General features: G+C 48.2%; 1 protein-coding gene across 1 annotated transcript in view; it reads right to left on the bottom strand.

Annotated features, from left to right (window-relative positions):
- Positions 1–8,900, bottom strand: part of COL6A1 (collagen type VI alpha 1 chain) — a 67,525-nt gene extending 58,625 nt beyond the window's left edge. Inside the window, exons 1-2 of the mRNA XM_077829994.1 lie at positions 8,792–8,900; positions 7,602–7,731 (exon numbers count right to left, since the gene is read on the bottom strand). Coding sequence (XP_077686120.1) covers positions 7,602–7,731; positions 8,792–8,900 — 239 coding nt within the window. The remainder of the gene's footprint in view (positions 1–7,601; positions 7,732–8,791) is intronic.
- Positions 8,901–16,774: the final 7,874 nt, after the last annotated feature.

The following is a 16,774-nucleotide window of genomic DNA, read 5'->3' as shown; positions in this document are numbered from 1 at the left end:
CCTTCTGCTCTCTCAGCTCTACCTAAATATTGCCCTGACTTCAGCATCTTACTGACTTACAAACAACATCCTCGGTAATGGTACAGCCTCTGCCTCGGTCAGAGTCCTGCCTCTCTAGGTCTTTCTTTCAGGTCTGTCTCTCATGCGATGCAGGGGATGAAAGATTAAAGGACTGGAAAACATGCATTATGGTGACACTCCAGGAGCTCAGTCTGTTTATTTTAACAAATCTGATTAGCGTAAAGAGTAGATTAAGGGTGACTTCATCACAGTCCATAAGTATCAAGATGGCGGATAGAAGTTTGAAAAGAGAAGTCTCTTCAATCTAGCAGACAAAAGTACAACAAGATCCAGTGGCTAGAAGTTGACGTTAGAGGCTTTCATGGTGTAAATTTTTAACAGTGAGGATAATTAACCATTGCAGCAATTTACCTAGAGACATGCTGGAGATTCACTGGAGATTTTAAAATCAGGGTTGGAGATTTTTCTAAGAGATTTGCTGTTGTTCAAACAGGAACTAATTCAGGGAAGTCCTACGTCTAGATCATCACAGTGGTACCCTTTGACTTCATAATCTGTGAATAAACCTGGGCGTAGAATCAGTTCCTTATGCACGTTTTTAAGGCTGAATGTGTCTCATGTATCAATTCGAAATGAGAAGAAAATTCTCGGTGTAAATGGGTGTGCATAGAGGGGTGTAATGCATGGGTGTGAAGACTGTCACTAAACTGGGAGGAGTGGTAGATACGCTGGAGGGTAGGGATAGGATACAGAGGGACCTAGACAAATTGGAGGATTGGGCCAAAAGAAATCTGATGAGGTTCAACAAGGACAAGTGCAGAGTCCTGCACTTAGGACGGAAGAATCCCATGCACCACTACAGACTAGGGACCGAATGGCTAGGCAGCAGTTCTGCGGAAAAGGACCTAGGGGTGACAGTGGACGAGAAGCTGGATATGAGTCAACAGTGCGCCCTTGTTGCCAAGAAGGCCAATGGCATTTTGGGGTGTATAAGTAGGGGCATAGCGAGCAGATCGAGGGACGTGATCGTTCCCCTCTATTCGACATTGGTGAGGCCTCATCTGGAGTACTGTGTCCAGTTTTGGGCCCCACACTACAAGAAGGATGTGGATAAATTGGAGAGAGTCCAGTGAAGGGCAACAAAAATGATTAGGGGACTGGGGAACACATGAGTTATGAGGAGAGGCTGAGGGAACTGGGATTGTTTAGTCTACGGAAGAGAAGAATGAGGGGGGATTTGATAGCTGCTTTTAACTACCTGAAAGGTGGATCCAAAGAGGATGGATCTAGACTGTTCTCAGTGGTAGCAGATAACAGGACAAGGAGTAATGGTCTCAAGTTGCAGTGGGGGAGATTTAGGTTGGATATTAGGAAAAGCTTTTTCACTAGGAGGGTGGTGAAACACTGGAATGCGTTACCTAGGGAGGTGGTGGAATCCCCTTCCTTAGAAGTTTTTAAGGTCAGGCTTGACAAAGCCCTGGCTGGGATGATTTAGTTGGGATTGGTCCTGCTCTGGGCAGGGGGTTGGACCAAATGGCCTCCAGAGGTCCCTTCCAACTCTGTTATTCTATGATTCTATGATTCTATGAAATGTGTATGAATAGAGGGTAGAGTAGATGCATGGATGTGAAGATAGGGGTTTGTGTGTGAATATATGTGGGAGGGGGGGAATGCTGAGACCATAAGGCATCTGACTCTTGTTATGGCAACAGGTGCCATCCCGCCTGACAAGGAGCGTGTCTCAGGAGAAGGGTTTGCACAGACGGGAAGCTGACATGGCCTGTCACGTTTGATCGCTCTCCCCTTTCCCCACCCTGTTCCATTTTTCCTCTTTGTAACTCTAGCACCCTCTCTCCACCCCACACCCCCGAAAAACCCTATCTGGGCACTGATTATTGCTAACCCCTCATTCACAGGCCATCTTGCCTTCCCTGCCATGAGGCCAATCCACGCCTCTCTGCCAGGGAGTGTCGGTGCCTGGCCCACCATGCCATTTGGTGCATTGGCTGGCAGTGCGCACCATTGGCTGGCCCTATGCATGGCAGGATGCAGGAGCCCTCACCCTCCGGCACCCTGGAAGCCAAGTTGGCTCCTGAAGTAACCCCCAGCTCTCCAGCATCCTGGCCGCAGTTCCTGGCAGAGTCCCATCCCAATTGTCATGTCAAGCAGTACACGTGGGGCTAGGCGGTTTTCCATACCCAGTGAGAGCTCTCCTGACATGGACTGGCCAAGGAGAGCCCATGTCAGAGCACGTGGGACGGGGATCCTGACCCACTGACACAGACTTCATTGTTACTGAGATCTGCTGAGGAACCAGCAAAAGGCCGGGTCCCTGGAAATTGGAGTGTCGTTGTTTATAGGCAGGAAGGGCTAGGGTCTTGCTACGAAGTTCTGCTGCCCAGGGTGTGCTGTAGTGGGTCAGCTGCCATGGGCAAAAACAGCACGCTGGTGAAAGGCTGGGGAAGGGAGTCTCGGAGGAGCATAGAAGAACATCAACCCCCATCGCCACAGGGACAAACTTCTCAACCGCCTTCCCTGATGCTTCTGAATGCCAGATCCTCCTAATCCCTAGGCCAAGCTCCATCACCTTCTGGACAGCTCCCCTGCCCTCCTGCATCAGCCAGCCAGCTTCCCACCTGCTCCTGGAACCCCCCTCCTCTGCCCCTCTGCCCCACCACAAAGCCCATCCTAGACGCCCATGAATGGTGCACCCACAGCATCCACATGCACCACCTTGCTTCTCTCTCTGAGCACCTCTGCCCAGCCTCGCACCCAGGCAGACATCCTCCCCTACAGACCAGGTCTCTCCTGCTTCAGCACTGCCGTGGTCCTCCCCAGAGAGCACTACCCTCCACCCGCCCTCTCTCCTCCATGGGCTGGTGCCTAGACACCCATCGGAGCCCTTTGCCTCCCTCCATCCCCTCTGGACAAGGCCACACTGACCGCGCCAAAGAGCAGAGTGGCAGGATCTGTCCCCACCTCTCCACTCTCCTTCCGCACCGTCTCCCTTCTCCCCCGTCCCCGCCCATCTCTCCTTCCTGCTCCCTTATCTCGGCCTCTGCAGCAGGGTCCCCTCCAGGAAGATTTGCCACCAATATTAATCAAAAGTGAACTCCTTGTTCTCCCCCACACACCTCCCCTATCCTCCCCACCGCTGGCATGAACACTGCCCTCCTGTCAATCAGGGGCTCATCGCTGGCTTCTCCTCCGCTGGTCCCACACATCCAGGCCAGGTCCCCGTCATGCCTCTTCTGCCCCCCCAATGTTCCTAGACGCCAACCTTTCCTTTCTGTTCACATAGCTATGCTTCGATCCCAACCCTCTTCCTGCACCCCGGCTGCTAAGGCCATCAGCCTGAGCCATCAGCCCCCTCCCTTCGCTCACCCCCTGCCACTGCATCGCATTGAGGCGTCTCGGCCTGGCCTGAAAGCCGCTCCCCAGCGGTGGCCGTCACACACATTCCCACAGACAAGCCCCGAAGGGCTTTAATGGAGCCACCTCAGCACAAAAATGAGCTCCCCCCATTCTCTCCCTCCACCCCAGTGTCTGGCTGCACCCACCCGCCTGCAGGGCTGTCACGACGGCATGCCGGGCTCCGGCCGTGCAGCCTGGGGGGGCTTCTCTCCAGCCTGGCCCAGCAGCAGCGGCTCACTCTGCTCCCCTTCCCCGATGGGTTTGTACGACGGACCGGCGGCCTGCCTCTCCACGGCCCGGCAGCATGGCCACTCCTACCAGTGCGCAGCGAGTGCGAAATGCTCCCCACCCACACTGCTTGCAGGCTACAGCCCCCCACCCACGCTGTGCATGGGAGTAAATGGCTGCCCAAGTCACAGGCGGGCCTCCTACGCCTCGAAGGCACACCTGGAGGCATATCAAGAATAGGGCCCAGCAGAGCCAAAACCTAATGGGGAATCCCCGCAGGGGTCCCACAGGGAGGCTGAGCCTGCCCGGGAGGAGCCTGGGAGATTGTGAGGAGCGGCAGAGTGAGATCCAGAAGGCAAAATCAGAGCGGAAGGGGGCTGGGGAGCTGGGTGGCCGAAAGGAGAGAAGAGTTGGAGGGTGCAGTCCGGAGCGGGAGGGGAAGTGGGGAGGAGTGGCGGGGCAGAGATTGGAGTGGGAAGAGCAACACAGGAGAAGACATGACACCCCTGCCATGATGCTCTGAGTGTGGCACGTGGGAGGAGGCGAGCAGCTGCCTGGGCAGCGTCGGGCGGTCTAGGCCCAGGGCAGAGCCAGGAGACGAAGGAGCTGTGGACAGCCGTGATCTGTTGGAGCCAGAGCGGGCGAGGCGGCAGGAGGGAATGGCTGTGAGGTTTCAGAGGGAGGGACAGCGTGGGGGGCAGATGTGGTGACCCAGAAGAGGGAGGGCATGGAGAGATAAAGGAGAGGAGGGAGGAGCAGACACTGGGACACGGCAGAGGGGTGTGACCAGAGCCCTGAGTGCCTGGTCATCGTTACTGAACAGATGTGCAGCCAATCAGCCAATGGATGACCCAGCGAGCAGTAAGCTAAGCCAAATGGTTACAGGGGTGGCAAGGAATCAGTGAAGGAACCAGATAAGAAAGGGGGCGAGGTGGTTAGCAAAGAGACAATACCTTATTCCCATACACAGTGTGAGATCAGTGGAGGTGCAATGAGCAATCAGGTGTGGGGAGAAGCAGTCAGTGGGGAGTCCATACCATAGAAGATTAGGGTTGGAAGGGACCTCAGGAGGTCATCTGGTCCAACCCCCTGCTCAAAGCAGCACCAATCCCCAACTAAATCATCCCAGCCAGGGCATTGTCAAGCTGGGCCTTAAAAACCTCTAAGGATGGAGATTCCACCACCTCCCTAGGTAACCCATTCCAGTGCTTCACCACCCTCCTAGTGAAACAGTGTTTCCTAATATCCAACCCAGACCTCCTCCACTGCAACTTGAGACCAGAGCTCCTTGTTCTGTCACCTGCCACCACTGAGAACAGCTGATCTTCATCCTCTTTGGATCCCCCTTCAGGTAGTTGAAGGCTGCTATCAAATCCACCCTCACTCTTCTCTTCTGCAGACTAAACAAGCCCAGTTCCCTCAGCCTCTCCTTGTAAGTCATGTGCCCCAGCCCCCTAATCATTTTCGTTGCCCTTCCCAGGACTCTCTCCAGCCAGGGCATTGTCATTCCCAGCACTGGCTGAACACCTTCATGCTCCCTGGGAACGGACTCTGGGAAAGGAAACTGGGACTGCCATACGCCCAGGACAACAGCCTCGAGGGGTTAATCTAGTGGGGAGCTTCAGCCCTATGTTTTAGTGGGGACCCTTACCTTGGGGCTCCCTTTCCAGGACCAAGAGGAAAGAGTCTCCCATCTCCAGAATAGCAGAAGCCTTTGATCAGGCAGAGTCATTACATCAGAAAGAGCTGGATAAGGAGGCTGCAGGGACAGCCCTGTATCCAACCCCAGCCATTTGCAAAGTCTGTGCCCAAACTGCCTCTCCTGCCCCTCCTCCCTCCACGCTGCACATCTGGGCACCAGCCTCCTGCCGCCCAGGGGAACGCGAGGAACACTGAGCATGTGGGCTGGTGTGGGAGAACCAGCCTGCTCATGGCTCTATGTACAGAGCTCACCAAGGAGATGGGGATGGAAACTGGGGCTCTCAGACGTTCAGAGAATGATGGCTAGGAAAATACAGGGGAAACCACTCTCCCCAGTGCTGGGGACCTCTGCGGATGAGGCTGGAAGGAATGAGCTACGTGGCAGCCCTCAGGCCCCCCTTTGGGGAGCCAGCTTTGAGACAAGGCTCCCTTGAATATTTTCCAGGAGTCACTAACATCTGTGACATTTCCTGTCCCCAAAACCTCCTCCCCACCCCACACAATTCCATCCAGTCCATATTCTTCCCCACTCCAGTCTGTCAGTCCCTCCACCGGGCCCCACCCGGCTTCCTCACCCCCAGCACTTCATGGAGGCTCCCGGTCCTAGATCCCAGTAGACCCCTCATGGGGACACTGCCAAGTGCTGTGTCAGGACGTGCTGGTCCCATTCTCCCCACGGAGTGCCCATGTTATTTGTGAGCATTGCCCGCCCACGCCAGGTGTCACGTGTATTTAACAGGATGGGAGCTAACATTTCTAACATTTCCTGGCACAGACATGTCCCCAGCAGGGCAGCCAAGCCTGCAGCCAGGGCCGGTGGGCTTCTGAGCAAGGGGGCAGCAGGTTCTTTCCTGAGTAGGGCTATTGGGACGGGGAGAAGTGGATCCTTTGGTTCTGGGATGACAGGGTTTCCTCTGACTGCAGCAGGTCTCCTCGAGTTGGTGTGGCGGGTTGGGTGAGGAAGGCAGGTCCTTGCTGGCTGGAGTAAGGGGCCAAGTGGGAGGACAGACCCCCACCCAGTTCCAGTGCCTCAAACTTTAGGCTTGGGCTTGGCAGACACACCCCAGTGAGAAGAGACATGGCTTGCAGCAGCTGGGTCCTCCGTCCAGTGCTCCTCCCCCTCGAGAAGTGCTGGAGAGGCTGCCAGGGTGCGGTAGGGCGAGGCCGCTGTGCCATGCCCTCCATGCACTGGTGGTGGATGGAGAAGGGGAGTTATACTTGCAGCAGCTGCCGCAGCTGAGGCAAGCCCCTCTGAAGCCTGGGAGCTACCCTCTTGGTGCAGTGTCCCTCACCACGAGAGCGAGGGGCTGTGCTGGTTTGTGGGATTCTAGGAAAGGCTTTGCAAGGAAACGTGCAAGGAAAAGCCTCTGTTTAATAAAGTTTCTCCTTCTGTTACCAAGGTGCTCCTGCCAGCCCCATCCAGCAACATGGTGTCCGGGAGGGGGACCTCACCAGCCCAGCCCGGGCTCACCCCCAGCCCACTCCAGCTTTCCCTGCAGCAGAGCTGGGCGGCACACCATGCTGGACGTGCGCACGATGCTGTGCTGCGGAGAGGGCCCAGCATGCACCCACGCTCCCCTCGCAGGGTGTGCAATCACAGGGCGCTGCACATGCCCGGCAGAAGGGCTGCAGGGGACAAGCGACTGTGCGTGAAACCGAAGGCGGAGGATAGGCCAGGGCCCAGCTTTGATTTGAAGCACAGGCCTCAATTATTTCAACTACTCCGATTAAGCCCTGGCTTTTTAAAAAATGATCCTGGATGATCATTCTGCCGTGAAACACGACAGCCACACGACCGTCCCCACCACAGGCCTCCACCTCCGGGAAAACGCAAAGCAAACCACATGGGGCAGCAAACCTGGCTACACCAAGCATTGCTGAAGGAATACTGCCACCTGCAGATGGGGATGGAGAAGTGCAGAAAACTCCCGTTGCAGACAGGAGAACACTCAATCTAGCAACTCCAGCCAATGGTCCGAGAATGAGCGCATCAAATCCTTCGTTGCTGCAGACAGTTTCTTTCCATTTGTTACATAGCCATACACAATAACGTTTCCCGTGTGCACACAGTGATCACTGACAGCCTTAATGCAAGACAAATACAAATTCCCAAGCAGAGTCCCAAATCTTACTGGTGTCACTTTTTCTATTCTGGCGAATCTATTCTGGTGAACACCCATGGAAAAGTAAAATAAAATAAGCAGTGCAGAAAAAGTAAAAGCTTTCAATACAGTTACCTGTCTGTTAGCTTGTCAATGAACCGGTTGGTAAATTCTTTCACTTGTGTAACTAAGGCTCCAAATGGCTTTACCCTTAAAGCAACACTTTCTGATGTATCCAGAACAAAAAACAGATCAACGGGGCAATCTGTTCAAAAACAGAGAGACAGCAGGTTTTAAGCACTGTGTTACTGCATCTTCCAGTTATGCTACAAGATATGTCATGGTGGATTGGGTCTCCCGTGCATCATAGTGAAGCATGTGTATTCAAGAGACATAACCAATGCATTTTCCACAGTACATGTGCAGTCTGTATCTCTATTACATTGTTACATTTTTATACTAAGTTAAAGTTTACAGCTTGCAAATAATAACTCAGTGTGTTAGAATTACAAACATATGCACACACTCACACTTGCATGGCATTTGTGCTAGGTTGGATTGAAAATGAACATATATTCAATAGATTAAAGCCAATGAGGACACACTGTCTTTTTCTGAAAAAACTTGGTATTTTTCTTTACATTTACTGTGATTTTAAAAATGAAAGATTGTTTTCCCAGGCTTCTAAGCGCTATATCTATTTAGAGATGAATCAATTCATTACAATGAAATATCAGACAGATACTATTTAAAATAATGTCCAGATGTAGGGTTACATTTTCGCGTGTATACATTTTCCATATAAAGAATAATCATTTTAAAAAGTCCCTATACAAAGGAATTTTATTTGCAACAGGAACACAAGAGATTATTACAAATAAAGGAAAAAACCCAAAAAATATGTTTACAGATTTTGATAAAATTCTCATCAAATTTCTGTGAAGTATTCCGGAATATTATCCTCTACGTTAGTTGTTTTTAGTCCCCTTCTTTGCTAAATACCAACCAAAAATGATCGCATATGAGATGGGACAGAGCTGAAGATAACTGGAAAAAAATGGCTTCAGGATAAACTGGGTAGGTGGGTGAAGGGAGCAGGTAGATATTCAATACATGTGGAAGGAATAACTAATCAACAGACATTTGAAATATACCTTTTTTTAAATGTTCAGGCAAACCTAAAGTTACAACAGTATAAACAACCTGAGACGTCTGTTTAGCAGTACATGGCATACAGATCTGAAGGCAGATCTCACCTTTAACAGTCTAGAAAACTATCCGCACAGGAAAGGAAAAGAAAGTACACCCCAGAGTGACATTCTTACCTTGAAAGGTTTCAATTCTGTTGACTATTTCTGTCTGTTGAGCCAGCGCCCCGCTCCACAGGAAACAGACTTGAAGCAAGAAAGTGAACAAAAAGTTTGCTAACTTCATCTTGCTAATTTCAGATTTACCATTTATTACTTGCAGAAAGGAAGGGAGGGAGAAACGGAAGGAGACAGAGGCCAGGAATGGCAGCAAGGAATTTTTATCTTAGTTGGGAATTTTTTCTAATTTTCTACTCTGTCCCTGAGTTTCTGTGGAAGGAGGCACGGGAGAGGGAGTTAAGATGAGGAGGAAAGTAGCAGGAGCTGCCCAACTCCAGAGGGGGAGGGATCTCAGAATGTCAATTTCAGTTGATCCTTAGCATAACCAGTGAGTTGCTGAAACACATTGTCTTGGGGCCATTTCTTCTTTTCAGCTATGGTTGTGCCTGCAAAACCATCTTGATCTGCATCAAAACATAATTTAGTTCTATTTAAAAATATTTTGCCACCCGCTTCCCCCCGTATATCTTGTATCTATGTTGGCTAACGGATTACGGCATAGCCACAGTGATGCTGTTCTAAAAAGAAGAACGGGAATGTCGCAAGCCTAAGGATATAATCCACACCATTAAAAAAACTCTCTGTATCATTTTTGTGCTCATATTTATAACCCCACGTTGGGCCCGTCCTAGCATCGTTACTCAAAGCTCCACTGAAGTCTGTGGGAGTTTTGTCAATGTAAGGACCGTATGACTGGGCCGTCAGTATGTTTTATTATTGGATGCTTTTTGGCCTTCCAGGCCAAGAAATGCTCATCCCAATTTCCTAGTTGTTTTGTAAATGTATCTTTGGGAGTTTATCAAAGCGCAGACTGAATCCTGCAAGCGCCCTGCTCCTGCCCCTTCCACCCATGGTGAGCACCCAGTGCCCAGCATTCCCACTCCCTGTGATGAGAACTCTCACAGGACCAGGGCCTTCGTGTCCTTCCAGAACAGAGACATGGGGCCTCATTCTGCCCTGGCCTGCACTTTGGGGAGTCACACACCTGAGCACAGCAGGAGCTGAGCAAACATTGCTATTCTGGCTTGCAGAGATGTAAACAACTGCCAGATGTAGAGCAGTGACAAACTGGGTCCTCTAGCTTCTCGCTTCCAAAGGCAGTCCCTCAAAGCCAGGGATGACTTAATATAAATGTCCATGTACTAGAGTGAGAAGCTTTAACCAAAAAGAGGTGACCTGAATACCTGTCAGTGGAAGAAACCATTTGTATAGCCAGGATCTCTGAAACATGGTGAAATGACCAAAATCAAGGTGACAATGCAATACCTGCCTTGAACTATACAGAAGGAGCAGATTAAGTTGCAGAGGCTGAAGACCTAAACCCAAAAGACTGAATAGCATCCTAAACTCTAAACCTAAAAGATTCCAGAGCATTTAATGGACACGATTTCTGAGTGGAGAGGACCACACAGGTGAGTCCAAATCCTACTCATGGGAATATAACTATCCTGGTTACATTACTGGTTTCCACTTGTGGAAAACGATCTTGAGTGTGCAATGCTAAGGGAGACCAAACAGGCAGGTAACAGTAATAATTAGTGACTGAAACTTCCTGCATATAAAGTGGTTAAACATTGCAACATGACAGAGTTTAAAGAAGGGTTTCAGAGTAGCTTAAAGAAGCAATTCCTTCACAACTTGAACCAGGGGTAGCCAATAGGTGCCAAATCTGGACCACCAGACTAGAATGGACCCCAAAATATTTTATTTATTTATTATTATCATCATTATTGAGGTTTTAAAATGTTTATTTCCTCCGGAGTCTAGACCTTGACTAAACCTTGACCAAGAAATTTGGACTTTGACAAAAAATAATTGACTACCCCGACTTAAACCATTGCCTCATGGAACAGCTAGTACTAGAGCACAGAACCCTCGAGGAGAGACTGTTCTTGATTTAGTCCGAAGTAACACCATAAAAGCTGATTCAAGAAAAAAACCACAGGGTAGGGCTCATAATAAAAACTAGCATGGTGACATTAAACTTTAGAAAAGGGGATTTTAAACAAGGAGGAAACTAGTTTAAAAGACTCTGAGGTCCTTTAAATTAAAATCCCTTAGATTCATGGAAGCTACCTAACCAACCACAGCATTCTCCCAGAGGGCATACATTCCCCTCGACAAAAAAGGACCAGGAGGCAAGAAAATAAAGTGTAACTACATGGAAATTCAGTAGGATATTTGAAGCAAACAGGTATTCTTTGAAACCTGGAAATCCAGCCCGAAGTGACACCCATAGAAATGTATCTCAACTATGGCAGGAAGAGGTAAGATGGATATTTGAAGGCTCAGAGGCAATTTGAAGACAATTTGAAGGCAATTTGAAGGCAAACAAACAGAGAGAATCATAAAAAATAAATTCTTTCAGTATATCAGAAGCAAAAAGCCTGCAAGAGACCTGATGGGTTAAAGAGGATAAGAACAGTGCAGAAAACCTGAATTACTTCATGTCCACTGAAGGTAAGACAAACCATAATGGACTTAATCTGCAACAAGGGAGATTTAAATTAGATATTAAGAAAAACGTTCTAACTCTAAGGATTGCTAAGCTCTGGAGCAGGCTTCCAAAGGAGGTTGTGGAATCCTGATCATTGGAGGTTTAAGAACAGATTGGACAGACACCTGTCAGGGATGGTCTAGATTTATCTGGCCCTGCTTCAGTGCAGGGGGCTGGACCTGATGACCTCTTAAGGTCCCTTCCAGACCTACATTGCTATGGTTCTACTTTTTCGCATTAGTGTTCACCATAGAGAATATTGCATAGATGCCCACCCCAGACCAATTGTCTTCAGCTAAAAAAGAGACCAAATGATAAATTAAATAGCAGCAACTCACATGAACGATCTGATACACACTCCAGAGTATGGAAGGCACTGAAGAATGCAGTGTCTGTGCTGATGGTAAATATATGCACTCTCATTCAAATCAGCCAGAGGTTTGGATTGTAGCACATGCTGTCCTTACATCAGTACAACATAAACGGATCAGAACAATGCAGAATTATAAAACACCTAGCAGAAAATAAGTTGATAAATGTACAGCAGCATAGCTCTTACGAGGAAAATTGTGCTTATCCCATCAACAAGGATTATTGGAGCACATCAGCAAGGTACGATCATTATTTGTCTGGCAGAAGCCCCTGGAAGCCGCAGGCATGGATGAGGGTTCCATTGTTCCAGGTGCTGTACAAACACTGAACAAAAAGACAGTCTGTGCCTCAAAGAGCTCGCAGTCTAAGTAGATAAGGGAAAATTGGTAGATATAATTTCAGGAGATATAATTTGTGTGTCAAGTATCAGAGGGTAGCCGTGTTAGTCTGTATCCACAAAAACAACAAGGAGTCCGGGGGCACCTTAAAGACTAACCGATTTATTTACAATTTATGTGGATTTTCAAAAAGCCTTTGACAAAGTACCTTTGTGACCCCAAGAGCCTTTATGCCAATTGGCAAAGGGCATAGTCAATGTGCTGGTGTCAGAATATTTAGCCAGACAGCGTCCTGTAAGGTATCATATAAAAACTAGTGACATGCTGGCCACGAATATGATTGAGTTACGCATGTAGGGATTGTATGTAAAGAGGGATGTGTGTGTGTGTGTGTGTGCGTGTGTGTTGGAAATATGTTCTTAAAATATGTTTTGGAGGGAAGCCCACCTCACACAAAGGAATGTGGATTTACCTGTCTAGGTCAAGCTTTGTAAGCCATAGGCAATGAAAGTACATTTATATATAAGGTAAACCAACCATCAAGGTAACGAGTGATAGCTTGGCGAGCACACTGCGGGATACACGGGAGTCTGAACCTCTGGGAGGTCTTCCCATCTCTTGAGGCAAAGATAGGGACTTTGGTAAATATAAGGGGAGCAAAAAGACCTAGTTAGCCATCACTTAGGAGCCAAAGGGGACAGCATCCTCTGATTCTGTGAATGCTGGAGATGGTGGTAGCTTGATGTAAGTGAGAAACTGTATTAGGCAAAGACATAGCTTGCTAGAGTTAAACTTTGGGCCCCAAAATGTTGTTAGTTTTGCTTTCTTTGTAACCCTTTTCAATCTCTTTTATTCTTGCTTGGTATCACTTAAATTTCTGTTCTTTATTAAAAAAAACTTATTCTTGTTTTGTTACAAACCCATCTCAGTGCTGTGTATTAGCAGGGGAGGGTGAGTCCTCAGCCAACCTAACAGGCTGCTGTGTGCCTCTCTGGAGGCAGTGAACTTAATAACTTCTGTGAGTGTCCAGTGAGAGGGACTGGACACTGCAGGGAGACGTCTCAGAGGAACTCGAGAACTGGGGTTCACTGAATGTTCCCTACAAGGCAAGGTTCAGACTGACAGAGTCTCATGGAGTTTTCTGGTGAGGCGGATGGATGGGTGTGGCAGGGAGATGTCTCACAGTCTAATCTCCAGCAAAGCTCTCTTGCTGAGGCAGAGAGGTAACGGTGGCTTACATTTCTGGATGCCCTGAGAAGAGTGTCACAACCTCACATGAGGTTGTTAAGAAAGTAAATATTTGTAGGGTCACGGTCATGGCTGACAAACTGGCTAAGAAACAAAAAAAACAGGAATAAAAGGCCAGGTTTCATCATGGCAAAGGTGCCACACAGTTCCATGACAGGACACGTGTAGCTTAATATATTTGTAACTCTTCTTCCAGGTGGTGTCGGCAGCAACAAGAGCTGGGTTGAATATCTAGGGGGGTTTCTTAACATTACAAAACAGAACTGGCTCAAGGCCCCATCTGAAAAACTGGGAAAACTAAGCACCACCCTGGGGCATCTCTAAGAGGCAATATTTCCCCGCTCACAAGCCCTGGGTCTGTGTACAACAAAAGAAAGTTTTTATTACTAGGGAGAAGGAGCACAGCATTAATTTGGGAAAACATCACAACAATGACACGAAAGTATGCAAACCATAAACAAACAGCTGCCCCACAGTATCTTGGACAGTGTCTTTTGCCTCAGTTTCGCACTTGGCAGTGTGAAAGTCTGACAGATTAATGTCCCTTTAACACGCTCCTCCCCTGCACGCCACTCACAGTTGGTTGGCCAAGGTCAGTGAAGTCCCAGAATTTAGGGGTGCGTTCTTGTGGTTTCACCTCCCTCCCCGGAACGTGGGTGGGGTGGTGTGGGGAGGAGAACAAAGAACAAAGACATGTCACTGACAGTCATTAAAGTAGGTTTTGGAACAAATTGATAAATTTAATAGTAATAAGTCACCAGGGTCAGGTGGGATTCACCCAAGAGTTCTGAAGGAACTCAAATGTGAAATTGCAGAACTACCAACTGTAGTCTGTAACCTATCATTTAAATCAGCTTCTCTACCAAATGACTGAAGGATAGCTAATGTGATGCCAATTTTTAAAAAGGTCTCCAGAGGTGAAATCATGCCTCACCAATATACTAGAATTCTTTGAGGGGGTCAACAAGCATGTGGACAAGGGTGATCCAGTGGATATAGTGTCCTTAGATTTTCAGAAAGCCTTTCACAAGGTCCCTCACCAAAGGCTCTTAAGCAAAGTAAGCAGTCATGGGATAAGAGGGAACATCCTCTCATGGATCAGTAATTGGTTAAAAAGATAGGAAGCAAAGGGTAAGAATAAATGGTCAGTTTTCAGAATGGAGAGAGGTAAATAGTGGTGTCCCCCGGAAGTCTGTCTGGGACAAGCACTATTCAACATATTCATAAAAGATCTGGAAAAAGGGTAAACAGTGAGGTGGCAAAATCTGCAGATGATACACAACTACTCAAGATACCTAAGTCCAAAGAAGACTGCAAAGAGCTACAAAGGGATCTCACAAAACTGGGAGACTGGGCAACAAAATAGCAGATGAAATTCAATGTTAATAAATGCAAAGTAACGCACACTGGAAAACATAATCACAACTATACATATAAAATGATGGGGTCTATATTAGCTGTTACCACTCAAGAGAGAGATCTTGGAGTCATTGTGGATAGTTCCCTGAAAACATCCTCTCAATGTGCAGCAGCAGTCAAAAAAGTGAACAGAATGTTGGGAATCATTAAGAAAGGGATAGATAATAAGACAGAAAATATCATGTTGCCTCTATATAAATCCATGATACACCCACATCTTGAATACTGCGTGCAGATGTGGTCGCCTGATCTCAAAAAAGATATATTGGACTTGGAAAAGGTTCAGAAAAGGGCAACAAAAATGATTGGCGTATGGAACAGTTTCCATATGAGGAGAGAGTAATAAGATGGAGACTTTTCAGCTTGGAAAACAGACCACTAAGGGGGGATATGATAGAGGTCTATAAAATCATGACTGGTATGGAGAAAGTAAACAAGGAAGTGTTATAATACATAATACAAGAACTAGGGGCCACCAAATGAAATTAATATTGTGAAAGCCAAGACTATAACATGGTTCAAAAAAGAGCTAGATAAATTCATGGAGGATAGGTCCATCAATGGCTATTAGCCAGGATGGGCAGGGATGGGGTCCTTAGCCTTTGTCTACCATAAGCTGTGAATGGGCGACTGGGGATGGATCACTTGATGGTTTCCCGGGCTGTTCATTCCCTCTGGGGCACCTGGCACTGGCCACTGTCGGAAGACAGAATAATGGGCTAGATGGACCTTTGGTCTGACCCACTATGGCCGTTCTTATGTTCTTACCTACCTCCTTTGCTGGGATCTAAATTACCTGCGACCCCTCAGGAAAAAGAGATGGGGTCTCTGCGGAGCACTAATGTGGGTATAAATACCAGGGTAGCTGCAATAGCATGGGCAGAAGCATCACAGCTTAGCCACATCAAGTATAAACCTGCTGAATCCCTTGGGTACTTGCTTGGCACAGTTAGCCCTTGTCACCACCACCAGTTTGAGGATGTGTAAGTGAACTGGGAATTGCCCCCGACCTCATCCTGTAGACATAACCAGAGAGCAAAACTGATTCGAGACAAAGACTCTTGTAGGAGGAGAGATTGACAAGACAGGGACTGTTTCATTTCTGGAGAAGATGAAGCGGGGACATGCTAAGGGATGTATGTGTGGAAGATCTAGAGAAGGCAAACTCCTATTTACCCTGTGTCATAACACAAGAGCAAGAAATTGAATGAAACGGAAAGGCAGAAAATTTGACAGTGAAACAAGGATATTCTTATACACACAGTGTATTGTACCCTGTGAAACTCACTGCCACAAGATATCACAGAAGCCAAGAGCTGACGAGGATTCAAACAGGGATTAGGCATTTCGATGGAAAACTAAAATTTTCAGAGTTATGGTAGGCATGGAAAAATTGTGTGTTTATAAGGACTATAAACCTTCCTCTAAGAGAAACAGAGAACAAAACCAGCCTATCCAGAGAGCAGATCCCCAATTGCCACACAAACTGTTTCCAGGCACATACACCACTAGCCACCCCCCCCCTCGCATCCCAGTGTCCCCTCCCTCATCCCCTGCAGCCCCCACCACATCCCTCCCTCATCCTCCCCTAACACTCTGTGATCAATGCAGAGACGAAAGGAGAGGAGACAGGAGGGCTCCAGCTGATCAGCCTCCTCAGAGACCCTGTCTTGGGCGCAGGAAAAATAAAGGGGTACTGAGAGGTGGGGGGCGGGGACTGAGAAGAGCAACAGCCAGATAGACAAACAAACAGCCTGCCGGGGTGACTTGTTTCCATTGTCAGGAAACAGTGGCCTGGATCTCCTCATCCCTGCTGAGTTCTCCTGCTCTTGGCTGCGCTCCAGGAAGTGGAGGAAGTCGGCTCACTCATAAAACCCTCATTTAGCACCCGCTTTGCAATAAAACCAGAGGAGCAAAACCCAAGCTTGCAAGAGAACAGGCTGAGAGCCCTGTGTCTCCATGACTGGCTGGTCGACTCCCACCCCCACTGCCTGCCCCAGAAGAAAGCAAAACTGGCCCCTGTCCGGGTAGCAGATGCAGACCCAGGGGAGGGAGAAGAATCTCCAC

The sequence above is a fragment of the Eretmochelys imbricata genome, chromosome 11 (genome assembly GCF_965152235.1).
Source record: "Eretmochelys imbricata isolate rEreImb1 chromosome 11, rEreImb1.hap1, whole genome shotgun sequence".
In the NCBI taxonomy this organism is placed as follows: Eukaryota; Metazoa; Chordata; order Testudines; family Cheloniidae; genus Eretmochelys; species Eretmochelys imbricata.
This window is presented reverse-complemented; position numbering and strand designations above follow the sequence as displayed.